This window comes from Syngnathoides biaculeatus, chromosome 1, assembly GCF_019802595.1.
Source record: "Syngnathoides biaculeatus isolate LvHL_M chromosome 1, ASM1980259v1, whole genome shotgun sequence".
NCBI classification, from domain to species: Eukaryota; Metazoa; Chordata; class Actinopteri; order Syngnathiformes; family Syngnathidae; genus Syngnathoides; species Syngnathoides biaculeatus.
Genome location: NC_084640.1, coordinates 14,935,364 through 14,953,458, shown reverse-complemented (window position 1 = coordinate 14,953,458; position 18,095 = coordinate 14,935,364). Strand labels below are relative to the sequence as shown.

The following is an 18,095-nucleotide window of genomic DNA, read 5'->3' as shown; positions in this document are numbered from 1 at the left end:
GATCGAAGCACCGAAACGCAATTTTAGTCCGTGTCCGCACAAACGTAGATATCTAAAAAAAAAAAAAAAAAAAAATGCTGTTTGTTTGGATCGAAGCACCGAAACGCAATTTTAGTCCGTGTCCGCACAAACGTAGATATCTAAAAAAAAAAAAAAGAAAAATTTTAAATTTGTCTTTCCCCAAAATGTCTTTCTTTACCTTTGCGATTGGCTAATAAGTCAGAAGTTTGGACTGTAAGAGTTACAGCGCCACCTGTTGCTTTGGCAGACTTTTTTTTATAAAGGTGGATCTTTTTTTTTGGACACCAGGAACCATATTTGTGAACATCGATCAAAAATGGATGCAACACCAGTACAAACAGATATTTAAAAAAAAAATCCACAGAAATGTAAATAAAAAATAAATACTTGGGGATGTATATGAGAAAATGGGGCATCATTTTATATACTATTTTTGCTGTGATCGTGCCTTTTTCAAAAATGGCTTTCTTTGTGTTTTTTTTATTGGCTAATATGACGGGACTTTGAATTTGAATTATTAAGAGCCACTTGTTGTTGCAATATGAAATCCAAACTGAACAAAAACCACCGCAAATATTACAAAATATTTTAAAAACGTCTAACCTTTTTTTGGTTTCTCGACGGGGAAAATATCGTTATTTTTTTTCCAGGTGCGGCGCAATCGCATTGAAAAGTAAAAAGTCATTCAGTCAAATAAATTATTAAATATACAACCGTTGGCGTGGCCAGTTTTCGAAAAATATAAACGAAAAATAAATTACCTGATTATCTGTGGACACGTAACGAGCGGGAATAAATTAAATGTGCATTTTTATGTGACCATTTCAGTAGCTTTGCCGTGATTTTTGTCGATTTAAAAAAGATTTAGAAGTAAAAAAAAAAAAAAACAAAACTGCCTGTGCCAGCTTTGCTGCAGTGCTTGACATCCTTGTTCGATACCTTATTTTTATTAATAATAATAGTCAAACTTCAGTTCACAAATGAAATGTTTTCCACGTAAAAGAATAGAAATATAATTTTTTGGTGTGGGTCGAAGCTTGTAAAAGGAATTTTTGCAATGAAGATTTTGCCAAACAGAACTGGGTCGTCGGATCAGAAATCTTACACCCCCCCCCAGAAAATGTAAAATTTAGTTCAGAAAAATGACTTTTTTTTTTTCTTTCCGTGAACTGACGTTTGACCCTATAATAATAATAATAATAATCAGAATATTACACACAGTAAACAGCAGCAGCGCTCTCCTCCTGCTTCACACCAAGTGGACTTTCTCCTCCCACTCCACAGGGGACTGGTCCTCATCGAGCTGGAGGACCAGGTCCAAGTCCGGCGACGCGTCCGCCGTCGCATCGACGCCTACCTCCTCTTTGTTGTCCTCCTCGCCACCGGCGGCACTGTTGTCCAACTCCAGCGTGCCGGGCCTGCTGGGGCGGCCGCGGGCCAGGTCCAGCTGGCCCTCCGGGGGTCGCCACGCGGCGGCGGGCGGGTCGGCGAGGGTCTCCGAGAGCACGTCCGGGGACGAGTCGCTCTCGGTGGTGGGCGGCGAGGGGATGAGGGCCAGGCTCTGGGGGTTGTTCTGCGGGGTGATGTTGTAGTTGAACCAGGCCATGATGTTGTCCAGCAGCTGGGCGCTGGCGGCGGGATCCAGGGCCTCAAGGCTCTGCGGGTCGCTGGGCGTGAAAGGCCTCCCCGGCGGGATGACGGGCGACAGCAGCAGCGTCTCGGGCTCCGGCTCCGGAGACGGGAGGCACAACTGGGTGGGGGGTCGTCGGAGAGCGCAGTCGGAGGGACCCTCGCGGGCGCCACGTTCGGCCACGATTTGGCAGTGACTCTGAGGGTCCGAGTCGGGAGGAGCCGGGTTCCCGAGTTTCATAAGGCTGCCCCCCAGCTTCAGCAGCTCGGCGCTGAGCGGGGGAGGCGGAGGAGGGAGAGGCAGCGCGGCGGCGGGCGGTGGCGGCGGCGGCGAAACGGACGCCTGAGTAGAACCGCAAGACGAGTCTGTCCTGTGGGGAGGGCGCGGCGGGTCCGGGAGGGACGGGCCCACGGCCGCGTCGCCGGGACCCGGCATCGGACCCGCGGCGGAACCCTGCGGCCCGGGCTCCGGGTCGGGGACTCCATCACGCCGAGACTCCTGCAGGGACAGCTGGATCGCCAGCAAGATGTTTGGGTCGTCCTCGTCCAGGGAGCCCAGCGCTCGACGCCTGCCCTCGCTCCGCTCTGGACCGTCTGCAAAAACAAAAATGCATGAGCCTGTTATGAGGGGCGGAGCTTTTACACAATTAGCATAGCAGATATGTAACTGACCCTTCATACTGTTGTGCTTTAATATTACTAGCTTATAAAATATTTTTGGGTAAGATTTTTTTTTTTTTCCAGAACAAACCAGTTTATTATTTGATTATATGTTGTAAGAAATAACCGCTGTAATATTAAGTACAGATTTAGAACCATATTTTGACAAAAAGTAATAATACAGGCTCCAAGCAGAAGGTACAGAAAAATAGTATACTTGTAATATAGAAGTGTAATTTTTATTTTGGTACAAAAAAAAAAAAAAAAAGTGGGGAAAGTGACCCACCAGATGGATGCACGGTGGCACAAATTTCATTTTACGACCCACATTACTGCCCCCTACAGGCCTGGAGTGGACCAGCATTTTCAAGCAAACCGCGGACAAACGGCAAAGGCGAGACCTGCGCTGTCGCTCCTCCTGCTGCTCTCGGGCGTGTTGCTGCTGCTCCGGAGATTGTGCAGATTCAGCATTTCCCCCCGGCGCCGCGCCCGGTGCCGCCGGCGGTACTGAATGTCAGCGAAATCCTGCAGAGGTGTCAAAGCGGCGATAAATTCTTTTCGGACGCGAAAAATGTAAAGCCAGAACAAGAGATGACCTGTGATGCTCGCTCTCTTTGGTCTCCTGCTCCCAGCACTGAGTGACGACTGCCCATCTGGACGCAGACAAAAGCGCGACAGCAGTAAGCACGCAAACGGGCCGAAATGGGCTGCGGGACGTCTCAAAAGTCACGTCGGATGAGCCGAACATATTTTTGGAATGAGAGCGCCACCAGAAAAAAAAATGTGTGAGCACCCGGAAAAGGTTTACCTCAGGGGAGGCGAAACCCAAGTACTCCCAATCCCACGATCCTCTGTGGTAGCTGAAAGGGAGACAAAAGATACTTCATCATTTTTCTTTGGGGGGAATTTGAATACAAAAGTTTAAAGATCATTTTGTACCTCCTGCGCAGGAGCTCCGGCGAGTCGTTGGGCGCCACGCCGCGCGCGACCGACGCCAAGAACTCCCGCCGCTTCTGCTGGACCAGGCGGGCGGCGCTGACGATCTTGTGGCACGGCGTCCGCAGGTAGGAGCGGTTGACCTTCTGCGCCAGGTCCTCCACCACCATCTCCAGGTCGGTCTGTCGAGATCCCAGCCGCTCGTTTGCAAAAATCGCCAAGACGCCGACGGCGTCCTCGCGCTTCTGAGCCAATTTCGCCCCAATTTAAAGAATGTTTCAGACATTTATTTTAAAATAGTATGGTAAGATCATTTAAGATTTTTGGGACCAAAAAAGAAATTTGGAAATTGCCCCCCCCCCCCCCCCAAAAAAAAATGGCTTCCTTTACCTTTGCGATTGGCTAATAAGTCAGACGTTTGGACTAAGAGTTACAGCGCCACCTGTTGCTTTGGCAGACTTTTTTTTTTTTTTTTTTTTTTAACAAAGGTGGATATTCAGGAACCATATTTGTGAACATCGATCAAAAATGAATGCAACACCAGTACAAACAGATATTTAAAAAAAAAAATCCACAGAAATGTAAATAAAAAAATAAATACTTGGGGATGTATATGAGAAAATTGGGCATCATTTTATATACTATTTTTGCTGTTTTACAGTGATCGTGCCTTTTTCAAAAATGGCTTTCTTTGTGTTTTTCTTAATTGGCTAATATGACAGGACTTTGAATTTGAATTATTAAGAGCCACTTGTTGTTGTAATATGAAATCCAAACTGAACAAAAATCACCACAAACATTACAAAATGATTTCAAAATGTCTAACCTTTCCATCTTCCCCCAGCAATATATTTTTTTTTGTTTCTCGATGGGGAAAATGGAAACGTCTCGTTTTTTTTTTTTTTTTTTTTTTACAGGTGTGGCGCAATCGCATTGAAAAGTAAAAAGTCATTCAGTCAAATAAATTTTGAAATATACAATCTATCACACTTTGGGGTATATTTACCGTTTAAGCTATCAATACACGAATGGTGCATTTCTAGTGGTCCAATATTTGTGATTTTTTTTTTCGTTGTTGGGCGCAGAGTACCTGCATGAGCTCAAAGATTTCCTTCTGCGTGCTGCCCTGCTGCAGGAAGAAGCCGTACGGGTAAGAGCACTTGAGCACGCGCCGCGTCTTCAGCAGCTCGCTCACGCCGTCCTCGATGAAGCGCGTGTCGGGCGGGGCGCCCTCACCTGGCGCGGACGCACAAAAACGACAGGCCTTGAATCTTTGCGAAACAACCCCAGAATGTAACGCTAGTCGAGCTTTCTGACTGGGAAAAACAAAAGAATGCAGTTGATAAACTTGAAATTTCAAGACACCCAGTGCTGGATGTAGCAAAGCAGCCCCAAAGCAAGCGAACAGCTCGCCGCCACTTATCCGACGGGTTGAACGACTTCCCTTGTTTGAAAGTGAAAAGGCACTCACGGCTAATGAAGGCTCTGCTCAGCTGCTCCATCTTCTCCTTGGCCGTCCTCAGCAGCTTCTGTTCCAGCTGACGGAACAACAAAAACGAGAATCACTCAAAAGAAGGGGGGCCACGTAGGAAGTGCCGCTGGAAGACATTTTTCGGCAGTGAGAGCGATTGGTCGGATGGCGGCTTTTCAAGTTTCTTCTCCAACAATGCAAATCGTTTGATGAATGTAGTCGAGTGTTTGTGTTGGCCACCTTGTAACTGTGTTCGTGGTTCTTGAATCTGGTGTAGTAGTGCATGAAGCGGTCCAGCTCCTGGAAGCTTTTGTGCTTCTTTTCCGCCTGCAAACAACATCTTTTTTTAGTCATAATATTACGAAATAAAGGATGATAATTTTAATATTTTACCCATAGTTTGATGATAGCATACTTAATAAAACAAAGAGGTGTTATTTGAGATTCAAGGTTTTTTTTTTTTTTTTTTTTTTTTTTTAGAATAAGGCAATTTATTGTATTATTTTTTGTGCAATTTGTTTTTACTTACAATTTTATTTCAGAAAAAAAGTTGTTACAATATTAAAGTCAAATTTATTGCGAGAAAGTTGTATATTAAGTTGAAATCATTTTTAAAAATATTACTATCTTAACATTCTATTGTAAGATTCTAGCTATTTTTTTTTGTTGAGGAAAAAAGTTGCAATTTTTGGGCATGGAGTCATTGTTGAATAATAATAAAAAAAAAGGTTAGAATATTATAAAACTAAAGTTGCATTTAATTCCAAGGGGGAAAAAAAGACCCGATCTTGCAACTACATGTATTATTATATTTATTACGAGAACATCAATTTGAAATTCCCCCAAAAACGCTTTTTTAACAAAATTAAAATGTAAAAAAAAGATGTAGGGAAAAATTGATTCCATGGAAAAACGTGGGAGTCATGTCACAAAAAAAGTTAAGATTTTAGAAAAAGTGAGACTAGCACTAGTACAAAATTGTATTTTTATGCAAGTAGAAAAGTTGTAATTTTACAATAATACATCATATTCTTGGGGGAAAAAAAAGTTATACGACAAGAATAATATATTTTTTTAACCCAATGAAAAAAAATTGTAAAAAAAAATTAGGGGATTAAAGTATTTTAGTGCACGGAAAAAGGCAGTACCTTTCACAATACTCAAAAGTGGCACTGGAGTGCTGAGAAATTAAAGTAAGTTTTCAAGGTCAGGTTCTGAGAATAAAAGTAGAGACTCGAGTCATTTTTTTTCCCCCCGCCCTGAGCCAAAAATGAGATGGTTTGCACCTCGACGGTCATCTCTTTGGACTGCTCCTCCAGCTGCTGGATGACTTCGTAGCGCGTGCAGCGGTAGTAGCCTCCCGTGGACGAGCTGTGCTTCTTCCACTCCTCCAGGCAGATCCAGCAGAAGTCGTACTTGCACTGGAGGAGCGACAACGCGCCGTAAAAACACGGCGCGCTGGCGTGTGTTGCATTTCCTGACGCGATCCCACCTTGGCACACTGCATGTGGTTGCAGCCTTCGTTCTTCTGGATGGGGGACTTGCAGTTGGCGCACGGCTTGGAGTTGGTCAACAGCCACAGGCAGTTTGCGGCGTCCTCGTAAGCCTCGCTCACGCCTGCCACTACCAAGAAAAACAAAAAACACGTTCATATTTATTCGAACCGTTTCAAGGTAATCTTCCGCGAGACTTACGCTCCTCGGGCTTCATCTCGGTGACTTTTTGGAGCCAGTTCCGCCACGTGTGGCAGTCGCACGGCTCGTGGGCCTCGCCGAGGCACTCCCTGGGGAAGGCGCACGTCTACCGTCAGACCGTTAACATGCTCAACAATTGGCAAAAGCGGAACCCATCGGTGTGAAGGGAATTGGACCCTCCCGCAAAATCGAAAAAGGGCCTCAAAGTCGACCTTTGAAACCAATGTCGACTTTTTATTTGCTCGATTTTGGCCGTGTCAGGTTTACACACGTTCATTTCAAATGTCAAGCACTTTTTGCGACATGTAAGAACATTTTGCAAAGTCAGCGGTCCATATTGGAAAGAAATAAAATAATTTTAGTTTCGAAACAAGCAGTTTAAACAGAAACACGTTACATACTTAAAATGGAATACAAAAAAAACACACACACACACACACAATTGAACAGAACATAAAACAAACATGATATTCACTTTGCCATATTTTAGGCACACCATTTAAAATAATGTAGTTTTATGGGAGGGCCGAAAATACACAAAATTATCAGATTGAAAAATGTAATTGTTAATCAGGATAAGCTTTAATGGCCAAGTACCGTAATTTCCGGCCTGTAAACCGTGACTTTTGTCACACGCTTTCAACCCTGCAGTTTAGACAGAGATGCGGCTAATTTATTGCATTTTTTCTAAGTAACAGTGACGCCGGTGGAATATAGGTGCCGAGGAAGTGAATTTTACCGGTTATGTTTTTTTTTTTTTTTTTTTTTTTAAACCGGCCCTGTTAGCGCTGTGCTAGCCTGTTGCTGCTACGTTACTGCCGTGTCGAGTTTACCAGCAGAAGAGGTGGCCCTTGCCGCAGTCGACGGCCGGCGAGGCCAGCAGCGGGAAGCCGTGCGGGTCGCTCTCGCCCGGGCCGGGCCGGGTGAGCCGCACCGCCCGCTCGCAGCGTGCCGCCGGACACCAGCGGATGGCTGGATTGTTCTCCACAAAGGCCTGAGGGCAGATGAAACGAGCCTGACTACTGGATCAGAAGGGCAATGCAGTTCCACTCCGGTCCTGCAGGCGGCAGTAGAGTTCACCTTACGCAGCATCTTTTTTTTCTTTGAGTGGAATGAATCTACATTTCTGTCACAGAACCATCCTGTCATAGAAAACTGCCGCAATAAGAAGAGTTTTTACAGTGTTTTACATCAAATGTAAATACTGTACAATATTGAGAGCGAATATTGCTTACAATCCAATTAAAACCAGAAATGTACATAAAGACAGGAAAATGGAAGCAGTTCGACAGATTATCATTCTCTTGGTCAGCTAATCTCGTTGATTTGTTGCCGAGGCTTCTGGTCGTCAGATGGCTCCCTTGAAATGTTTGAGAAGGAATTATTAAATTCATTGTTCAAATTGCCTCAACTTCTTTGAAATTTAAATCCACAACATTGGTCATATGCTGTTCGGTTGTTTATAACATAAAAGAGAAATACATTTAAAATTTAGTGATGAAAATATTTGACTTTAAAGTGCAATACATTTGAATTTCATCTCCAGGAAGTTTTATTTTCCTACGCTTTAAAGCACGGTATTAATGTTCAAATTGTGCATAATGTTAAAAGTGGTTTGCAATATTCAATATATATGAATAAAAAATTATTACTTGGTTTAAAAAAAAAAAAAAAAAAAAGCTATCTAGTGCTTTGTTTTTTTAAATACATTTTATGCTTTAACATTTTCAAATACATTTGGAATGTGAGTTTTGATCAATTTAAATATGTTTTCACTGTTACGGCGGTTTACCGAAGACGACATCCGCATGTTAGCCGTTAGCGCCGGTACCTTGATGTCAAACTGCAGGTAGCGCTGGTCCATCTCCCGGGAGACCACGCTCTCGATGACGTGCACGGGCACCAGCTGGTAGCACTCGTACGCGGGGCAAAAGATGTTGTGGGCGTCGCCCTCCTGGATCTTCACGTTCAGGAACCTGCGGCGAACCGGCGGAGAAGGTTAAAGGCGTCGACGTCGCCTTCACGGGGCGTCGCCGCGGACTTGGCACGTACCCCTCCCAGCAGGCTCGGCAGAACTCGTGGCCGCAGGACACGTCCACGGGGTCCTCAAAGACGGAGATGGCGCACAGGCAGATGCCACACTGCGCAGCCATTTGACAGTTTTTCTGTTTTACAGGGCGTTCCCGAGTCTGCCATCGTCTGCGTCGGCGCAGGTCTCACCGTGGCCAGGCCCTCGTCGCCGGGCGTGAGGCAGCTGTCCGTGGGGGAGGTGAAGGTCAGCGTGACGGGAGAGCGCGGCGTCCGGGGGGTGCGCGGAGAGGGCAGCGTGTCCCAAGCGTTGCACCCGCTGGGCGGCGGCGTGGGCACGGCCACGCCCGAGCGCTGGCAGCAGCCCTCGGCGTCGGACATCCACGCCTCCAGCAGCTTCTCCCTGTCCCAGTCTGGAGGCGGGGGCGACATTTAGCGCGCTCCGAAAAGGTTGACGGATCGGGGGGGGGGGGGGGGGGGGCGTACCGTGCGCTCTCAGCAAGGCCTCGGCAGTGAAGAGGGGAGCCTGCAACATGTCGGCCGTCTCCACGATCAGCATGTCCTTCAAACGGCGAAGGTCCTGCAGCTTCAAGCCCTCGTAAGGCTGAAAAATGTATGAGGTCAAAGATTTTGTAGTTCAACAAATATTGATATGACATTTACATTAGGAATTGTTAAATTTGGAGAATGTTTGATATCCCCTCGCCCCTTGCTTGACTCCATAAACCGACCCTCCCTTAAAAAAAAAAAAAACTGTGACTTTATACAAACGTGAAATAAAGAAAAATCAACTTTCAAATTAACAAATCCTAAAAAAATAAAAAAAGAAATCATCAATAAAAATAATGAAAACAAAATCAAACAAAAATGAAGGTTATTTTAAAAAGAATACCAGATATAATGAACAGCAACTAGATATAATAAACATTTTCATGCTCTTGGATCATTTTTAAAATGAACAAAAAAAATGTATTTCTAAAAACAAAAACAAAAAAATTACAAAATAAAATTTAAAAACAAAAATGAAGCGTGATCTTTTAGTCTATTTTCAAACCCTTGCTAAAAAAAAAAAATATTTAACACTGATTTAACATCCACAAAAAAAAAACAAAAAAAAAAAACCATCCTTGCTAAACATTCACGCCTCTTGTCTTCCGCTCCTTTCGAACAAACTAGTCGGTCAAAAGGGCTATCTTTGATCCCGCTCACCTCTTTATTGTGCAGCAGCTTGCCTTCGCCGCGCGCGTCCGCGCTGGAGTGAGACGGGCGGGGCGGCGGCACGGGCCCCGGCGAGGAGGAGGAGAAAACCATCTGCGACTCCAGGCTGAGGGCCAGCTCGGTGTGGTGGTGGCGCTCGGCGTGGTCGCACGGCGTCAGCCTGTCGTCGTCCTCGATGAAGAGGTCGGCGTGGCTCTGGATGAGCAGCTGGAGGACGCGCCCCGCCATTGACGTTAGGCCACGTTGCGCTTCTTTTTGTACGCTATTGCTAACGCTTCTATGGGGGTCGGCGATGGACGCCACACAAGAATCCAGTGGGGTCAGGGTCTTTGACTCTGCAACAGATTCTCAGTCCCCAGTAAATGTCAAACTTGACATTATGATCCCCCCCCCGTCAGCTAAAACATGTTGTCAAACTCGAGGCCCGGGGGCCAGATCTGGGTAACCACATGATTTTGTGTGGCCCGCAAAGCCAAATCTAGTGTCTCAATTTCCATCATTCTAGTAAAAATCCGTCCAAAAAATTTCAAATTGTTATCATAAATGATAAAGTTGACATATTACAAGCATTTTTATGTTACCAAACGTAAATAGTTGAAAAACACATTACCCTTGTTTTCTGATTCCAAAACTAGGTCATAAATTGATGATGTAAATACGATGATATGGCTCCTCTGAGGGAAACTGGAACAACAATGTGGTCGGCGAGAAAAATGAGTTTGACACCCCTGATCTAAGAGGTCAATGGGGGGGTTTCACCATAAGCGCAGACATCCGAAAGCGTTAACCGCCGAGCTGTACCCACAGTCGTCATGGTAACAAAACACCTGACCAGTGGGGACAGACTGGAAACGTAGGGTGAAAAGTGTGCTCCTCAAGCGGTGGGGAAAGTATTTGGAGCACAGCACCCGACATTTCGGAGGAAAGACGGAATCACCTCCACGCAGCTCTTCATGCCCGACGCGGCGGCGTAGTGCAGACAGGTGCTGTGGCGGTTGTCGGTCGCGTTGACGTTGGCCTTCTCGTACTGGCCTCCCTCCAACCGAGCTCCCGTCCAGCGCAGCACCATCTGGCGACGCGCCCCGAAAGACAATGCTACAATTCCATCCAAGCGTTCGTTTGTGCGCTTTTGCCGTACCTGCAGGCAGTCGGCCCGCCGCTGCTCCTCGCGCAGGGGCCGGGCGAGGCGCGGCGACAGCGCCCCCTCGGGCAGCAGCAGGATGTGCGGGCCCTGGCAGAGCACGTGGAGGCACGTCTCGTTGTGCACGTTGCGCTTGTTGGGGTTGCCCTCCTTGCCGAACAAGAAGGACCTGCGGGAGGAAATCAGACAGGAAACGGACATCGATGGCACGTAGAGAGAGGAGACGAGAAGACGACCGGGGATCTTTCTGCTTTGCATCTCTGGGATAATTGACACGAGACCTGACATATTTGCGCACAGACACACAAAACATACACACAATTTTCCATTTCCACACCACTGTTTTGTTATGCCCCCCCCCCCCCCTCCCAGAAAAAAAAGGTTTCTGTTACTATGACGCTTGATCTGATTGGGTAAACATTGACTGCATGCTATTTATTTATTAACAGACATGCTCTGCAGTTCAATAACTACCAAATGCTATGTTGACAAACTACTCATAATGAATCAAATTTCTAAAAATGTATTTTGCATTGGAAACATGCGGGACAAGATTCTTTTTGAAATTACACAAAATGAAGCAGCGGGATGAACAGCATGGGGGAAAAAAAACGGTGGATCATAAAAAAAAAAAAAATACAGCATTACATTTTTATTTTAATCAAACAAAAATACTTGTGTATTGTAAAATTGATGAATTTTACCGAATTAAAAAAAACATTTTAGGGACTGAGAGATGTAATCATATTTCTTAAAATCTGGCACAAGTTTTTATTTATACTCTATTTCAAAATAATGAAATTCTTTTGATTTTTATTTAAAATAACATCTTGGGAATAAAATTGTGGCACGAGATTATTAAAAAAAATACATTTTGGATGGAAAAATTTGGTAAATGTTTTAAATTCAAACAAATATTTTTAAATAAAAACCATTTTGGATGGGAAAATGTAAATTTTTTTTAAATTCAAATAAATTTTTTAAATAAAAAATATATTTTGGATGGGAAAATGTGGTAAATGTTTTAAATTCAAATATTTTTAAGTAAATATATTTTGGATGGGAAAATGTGGTAAATGTTTTAAATTCAAATAAATATTTTTTTAAATAAAAACATATAATTTGGACGGGAAAATGTGCGATCCTTGTGAGAATAAGTGGCGAAGAAAATGGATGGATGACGGATGGAAGTCTACCTAAAGTTAGCCGTTGAAGCGAGCATAACAGTGGAAAGTGCAAAAAAAAAAAAGTGACACGCCCCTGTTATTAACTGCTAATTCTTATTCAGTCAAATACGACGGGCTTGCAGAACCGGAATTACCGAGCCGCCGAGAGCCAAAACGGCAAACGGTTTTTACCTGAGCAGCCGCGTCATGGCATGGCGGCACACGTAGTGCAGCGGCGTGTTGTGCTGGTACTGCTCTCCGTACGAGGCGTTGGGGTCCAAACACTCCCGGAACTGCGGGTTGCCCTCGTACAGCTGCCAGGCCAGCGCCTCGTCGCCGCCCACCAGCGCCTTACGGAACTTGGTGGCCGTGTTGCCCATGGTGGCGACCCCCCCGACGCGCTGTGTGGCCAACTCTTTCCTCCTCCTCCTCCTCCTCCTCCGCTGCTCGGGAACAGATCGCAACTCACAGCGACATGGTTCGGCGGTCCCGCCCTGCCCTGAGAACGCAAAAGAGAGAAAGAGAGAAAAGACGGAGAGAGGGGCGTGGTCAGCAAACGGATGATAAGGAAAAGAGAAAGATGGATGTGAGAAGCCAGGCGAAGAAGGAAAGAGGTGGGGGGGGGGAAGATGGAGGGAGCAGATCAGCCGTGTGTGTGTGTGTGTGTGTGTGTTATCGCACCGGAAAAACGGGTTGGCAGGGGGGGGAAAAAAAAAAAAAAAAAGACAAGATAATTATAAAGAGGAGGAGGCGAGAGGGGAAGGGGGAAAGTTAACCATGCACACGCCATCGATTCCTCTCCCGACCATGAAAAAACGCCCGGAAGGATTCGCACGAGTGAGTTGAGCGAATTCTGCACACGACAAGCTGACTGCCTGCAACAGGTGGCATGCACTTTTCTGCATTGAAAAATTGATTGAAAGGAAAAAAAAAAAGAGATTTAAATGTACACAAAATCAAAATGGGTGCTGAGTCCATTCACCCACAATATCTTAGAATTGTTTAATTATATAATTATAATTTAAAATGTGAAAACAGTATTTTTCAATCGTGTTTTTTTAGGGTAATTCAAACCTTAAACAGCCAAACATAAAGGGACAAATCAAAATTTTTTTAATTATTTTTCTAACAATATATTGTGAGGGAAAATCTATGGCAAAAAAAAGTTACTAACTATACAAATATAATTTGAACGGGCAAATGTGTCTTAAATTTTTATCAAATAATGAACAAAAAAAATGTGGATTGAAAAGTATTTAAGTATTTCTTAAAAAAAAATGAAAAACATGAAAGTAATGAAAAACATTTTTAATTGAAAAAAAGAGCGCCAAACTATTTTTAGTACTTAAATGAAAAAGGCCTTGTACTTTTTAATCAAATAAAAATGTAAAAAAAAAAAAAAAAAAAAGAAAGAAAAGTGGGATGCCTGAAATGATGACAACAAAACGGAGCAAAAAAAAATCATAGCTAATAGTAAAATGCGTGAGACTTCCCCCAAGGCCAAACAAATTCAAACTAGCGCTCACGTAACAGCGCAGTTGCCCCAGTTATCTTTTAACGTTATCGGAAGAAAAATAAATACATAATTACAAAAGCACGAGTCGACCTTCTAAGATTTACCATCAACATTTTTTGCTATTGTGACAGCAATTAAAAGACGATTAGGTCATGACCTTTACAGTATTAGGCTGACGATACCGTTTATCAATCAGCTCAACGTCCTGTTCTCCTGTTTTTGGACGGCAAAACCACGCGAACGCCTACTTCCACTCCCGGCAAATCATGCGACGACGTCTTCTGGACGTGATCAATCGAAAACCGAACAGACTAGCGCGTCAAAAGTTCACCGTGAAACAAATCCACCGTTTTCGGGACGAGCGGCCGCAGCCCGCGTGCGCTAAGGACAGCTTGGCGGGAAGTTGCGAGAAGCCAGCTTGGCTTCTTTTCGCGCACTTTGAGCATAATCGCCATCTTTAAACGTCGCGTTCCGCTCGATTTCCTGCCTCCTTGTCCACCTCCTCCGTCGCCGTGTGGGTGAAATGAGGGCATCATTACAAGTCTTCAGTCTCCGGCCATCTGTTTGGCCTCTCACAAAGAGCCTTTTTTTTTTTTTTTTTTAAATAAAGCGCCCGGCCCCCCCCCATGTACCCCACTTTTCTTCTGGAGAACCCCCCCCCCTCCTCTACTGTTCACGAAGCACCAGACGGGGACACATATGCAACTTTCCAAACGTGGCTGAAAAGTGTCTTGTGTGTGTGGGTGGGGTGGGGGGGGGGCGGGGGGAATACAGTTAACAGGCCAGGCTGTCTCCAATTTTTTTTTGGGCCTGCGTGCCAAACGGGAGCAGGAAGACCTCGGATGCGTTGGAACCGCCGTCGGAATTCCCGCGTGGCGCTATTCAGACGGCCGGGCGTGCAATTAACCGGCCAAAGAAGTGTTCGACCTGACCCGCTAACCTTAATCCGCCAGATTCCCACAGGTGGGGGTGGGTTGCTTTTAAATAATAATTTTGAATACTGTGTTCATACTAATGGTGGCACATACAGAGTATTCTTGCTTGTAAATTATTTGTAGAATTTTGACTCGTTGGTCTATGCGGGCCGCACATAGTGACAGGCCAAATAATTTAATGTTCTTGAGTTCCACTCCACGGCAGAAGGCCACAATGCACTTGTGTGTCCACCTGTTGCCATTCATTAAACACAATCATCGTTTTGTGCTCCCAGTAACTCCAATTCACTGAATAGACTTCTACCAACATTTTTGTTTGTTGAAGCGAAGTGAAATGTTTAAAATTGGATTTCAGCAAGGTTGGGAAACGCATTTTCTAAGATGTTGTTAAGTGACAGTTACGTGACTCCGTTTGAACTGACATTCATCTAGGAATATATGCAATATTAGAGTTTTTAATCGCAACTGCGCCTATTAAAATCCCATTTTAATGCAGTACAGTCAGCCTTATTGCGAGTTATATTAATGAACATTCAATTTGCAAATGGACCACCGACTTTAAAAGTGATTTTCGCTTTTTTTTTTTAAAATATACATCCCATAGAAGAAATCCCAATGACTCGTTAATACGATGACGTTAAAAATGAACGTAGCACTAGCGTTAGCAAAATCTGTTTAGAATGGGGTTGGTCACTCGGGCTGGCGGAGAAGTGGGACAGACGAGCCCCGACAACAACGCGCTTCTCCCGGGGCGTTTGCCTCCGCGCGGCCCCGCGCCTTTGTTCAACAACGAACTCGCCACTAACCCGGAAAACGGACCGTGAAAGGGGAAAGGGGGGGGGGATACCCGCGACCCGCTCGGCCGGGTTCAGCTCACCCTCGTCGCCGTTGTCACTCGCTCCGCGGTCCTAGTGGTAGCAGCGGCGGCAGCTCTCGCTGGGCCATAACTCGTCGTCATTTGCCGGAAGGGCTCCTCCTCGGCTCGAACATCCTTTCGCAGCCGACGGGGCACCAGCCGGCTTGGGGGTCGAGGCGGTGGTGGGGGGCTGCCGACAGAAGGGCGAGTACTGGCGGTGGACCTGACGAGTACTGGCGCTTGCTGCTGCTGCTGCTGAGGCTTCACTGTTGCTGTTGCTGACGAGGGGGAGCGCAAGCGCGAGTGCTGCCACGTGATTGGGCGAGTTCTTCTTCGAACAACAGCCTGGCCTTGAAATACGAGCTTAATTTGTACCATTGCCACGCTCGTAACTCCAGCGACCCCTCCACCACCGCTCTCTCCACGGATTTTGAAGAGGAACCACACAAAAACGATCTTGTTAGCGGTTCATCCTCACTTATTCAAACATGTTTGGGGTTCAAATATATACAGTATGTATTTTCCAATGCAGTCACAATCCCCATAAATTATTTTGATTTGAAATGATTTTCACGGCTTTTGGTTTGCCCCCAAGGGTCCACCGTATCTCAAATCAACTCTTGATTGAAATGAAAAAAAATGCCGTTCATCAGTTTCCCCCCGATAGACGGAAAATTTGCATACTTGAATATTTTTGCATATGCATTCAAGGACCCGCAACAAATCATGAACAAGGCTCACCAGGTACTCCCAAAGTAATGCTACAAGTACTGTGCCTAAGCACAAAAACACACACAAAAAGTATTGTAGTTGATATCTTGAGTTGAATTTGAACCCATTTGAAATGTAACATATCCGTATCGTATTTGCTTAAAAAGCTAATTTGCCTGTTTTGTATGAATAAAATTATATTTGTGCCATCTAGGTGGCATGGAAGTACATAATGTTGTTATTTGAAGGTTCATTTTGACAAACGTAATGTTTTGGCACCATCTTGTGGTTAGTATTGGGAATTACAGAAGCAATCTTGTAGTGTTCATTGTATTTGTATGTTGACGCGAACAAAGCATTTTAGTTTTTTTTTTTTTTAAATAACTGTTGTTGACATTTGCAAACATCTTAAAAATTACATGACAAACTTGAACTCAACTAGAATTCTGTGCATGCCACTTCAGCACGATAGGGGGCAGTATAACCCAATCGTTCCCCCAAACACAGTTGAAATGAGTTGAGTTCGGGAAAGCGCACCCATTTTGGCGACGTTGTGCATTTTCCTTGCAGATATAAATACATATTGGATGCTACTGATGAAAGGAATGGAAGAAGTGAGTGTCGAAGAAAGTACAAAATGTGAATGAAAGAGAGGAAGGAAATTTGGTGTCTTGAAACCTTGAAAATGGCCGTGAAACCTTCATTTGAAATCCTAAATGTTGTAAAAATATACAAATGAATACATGGGTAATCTCTACTTTTGCCTTATGTATCTTCATTTTTTTGACGCATTCCCTACGACTTCCCATTTGGGGATTTTCCATCACTAATCTAATTATAAAAAAAAAATCTTTTTTTTTTTTTCTTTAAATCAAACAGACGAGCCTCACCCCGTACGTCGCCCGCGGCGGCATTTTGAACACATCAGAGCGCGGTAGCCGATACGGCGCACATACGGGTTTGTCAAGGTCTCATCGTTCTTATTTGGCAGCTCATGTTTCGCATATTGTGTTAATTGGGACATAATGCGCCGCCGCCGCGTCGATGGTGTTACGCGGTCGTGAATGCGGGGGGCAAACCGGAGTCCGCCGGCACAATGGTGTAAAGATGACCCGCGGCGCTGGAGTCACCTCATACTCGGGTGTGACATTACAGTGTGTGACAGGCATGCTGGGAAAGCTCCCACGAGGCGGGGGCGGCGAGGGGCGGGGCTGCGGATGAGGAACTTCAAGATCAAACTGAGGACAGCTAATACAAAAGTAGTCTGTGTCCTCTGCGAAGAACGACCAATATCCTGCCCCCTGGTGGCCAAGGCACGCACATCAGAAGGAGCGGCACAACCCCCATTGACTTGAAGCAAAAAATAATAATAATAAATTTTTTTTTCATCCATTCCATCCATTTTCTTTGCCGCTTATCCTCACGAGGGTTGCGGGGAGTGCTGGAGCCTATCCCAGCTGTCAACGGGCAGGAGGCGGGGTTACACCCTCAATTGGTCGCAGGGCACATCGGGATAAACAGCCGCACTCACAATCACACCTATGGGCAATTTAGGGTGTCCAATTAATGTCGCATGTTTTTGGGATGTGGGAGGAAACCGGACAAAACCCACGCAGGGACGGGGAAAATATGCAAACTCCACACAGGCGTGGGGGCAGGATCGAACCCGGGTCCTCAGAACTGTGAGACCAACGCTCTACCAGCTGCTCCACCGTGCCGCCCCGATTTTTTCAATCTTAGGTAATTGTCGTGTTTATCTTTAACCTCTAAACTAAGTGCAACATAAAGTGCTCATATGGTTATTATAACATATTTGTTTTTTTTTTTTATGGGAAACCGGAATAGACAAATGGCATTTCAATTCATTTCAGTAAAAGTTGATTTGATATTTGTGTAAATTGAGTTGAGCAGCCGGGCCAGTACACAAATTGTAAGTCGCGGCGGCGCCGCTGGATGGACTCCTGTCCTCATCTGCGGTCGAGTAGCACGTAAACGTTTTCAAGGCGTGTGCGTCAGAAAGCTCAACACAAGGCCCGGGATTTGAACTTCCAGCCCGTACTTGCACGCATACTGGTTGAGCGGGTGACTCAGCCGAGCAGGCAAGATGGCAGGA

At 45.1% G+C, this 18,095-nt stretch overlaps 1 protein-coding gene across 1 annotated transcript; it reads right to left on the bottom strand.

Annotated features, from left to right (window-relative positions):
* Positions 1 to 63: 63 nt before the first annotated feature.
* On the bottom strand, positions 64 to 18,078 carry LOC133501443 (ankyrin repeat and IBR domain-containing protein 1-like). The gene is made up of 21 exons (XM_061821218.1): positions 15,293 to 18,078; positions 12,157 to 12,463; positions 10,796 to 10,967; positions 10,595 to 10,726; positions 9,649 to 9,864; positions 8,926 to 9,043; positions 8,632 to 8,852; positions 8,464 to 8,552; positions 8,243 to 8,387; positions 7,245 to 7,405; positions 6,412 to 6,500; positions 6,210 to 6,340; positions 6,004 to 6,138; positions 4,958 to 5,044; positions 4,718 to 4,784; positions 4,337 to 4,482; positions 3,250 to 3,428; positions 3,119 to 3,170; positions 2,907 to 2,963; positions 2,712 to 2,835; positions 64 to 2,244 (listed from the first exon to the last, which is right to left on the bottom strand). The coding sequence occupies exons 2-21, from the start codon at positions 12,342 to 12,344 to the stop codon at positions 1,271 to 1,273; spliced, it is 3,483 nt and encodes a 1,160-aa protein (XP_061677202.1). The 5' UTR covers positions 12,345 to 12,463; positions 15,293 to 18,078; the 3' UTR covers positions 64 to 1,270.
* Between the last annotated feature and the right edge of the window lie 17 nt (positions 18,079 to 18,095).

Excerpts from the sequence above, each read along its gene's own strand:
- LOC133501443 (XM_061821218.1), bottom strand. The coding sequence starts at position 12,344 with ATGGGCAACACGGCCACCAAGTTCCGTAAGGCGCTGGTGGGCGGCGAC. Across the intron at positions 8,553-8,631 it reads GCGACGAGGGCCTGGCCACG|TGTGGCATCTGCCTGTGCGC; the intron begins GTGAGACCTGCG and ends ATGGCTGCGCAG. Across the intron at positions 8,388-8,463 it reads TGCCGAGCCTGCTGGGAGGG|GTTCCTGAACGTGAAGATCC; the intron begins GTACGTGCCAAG and ends GGTTCGCCGCAG.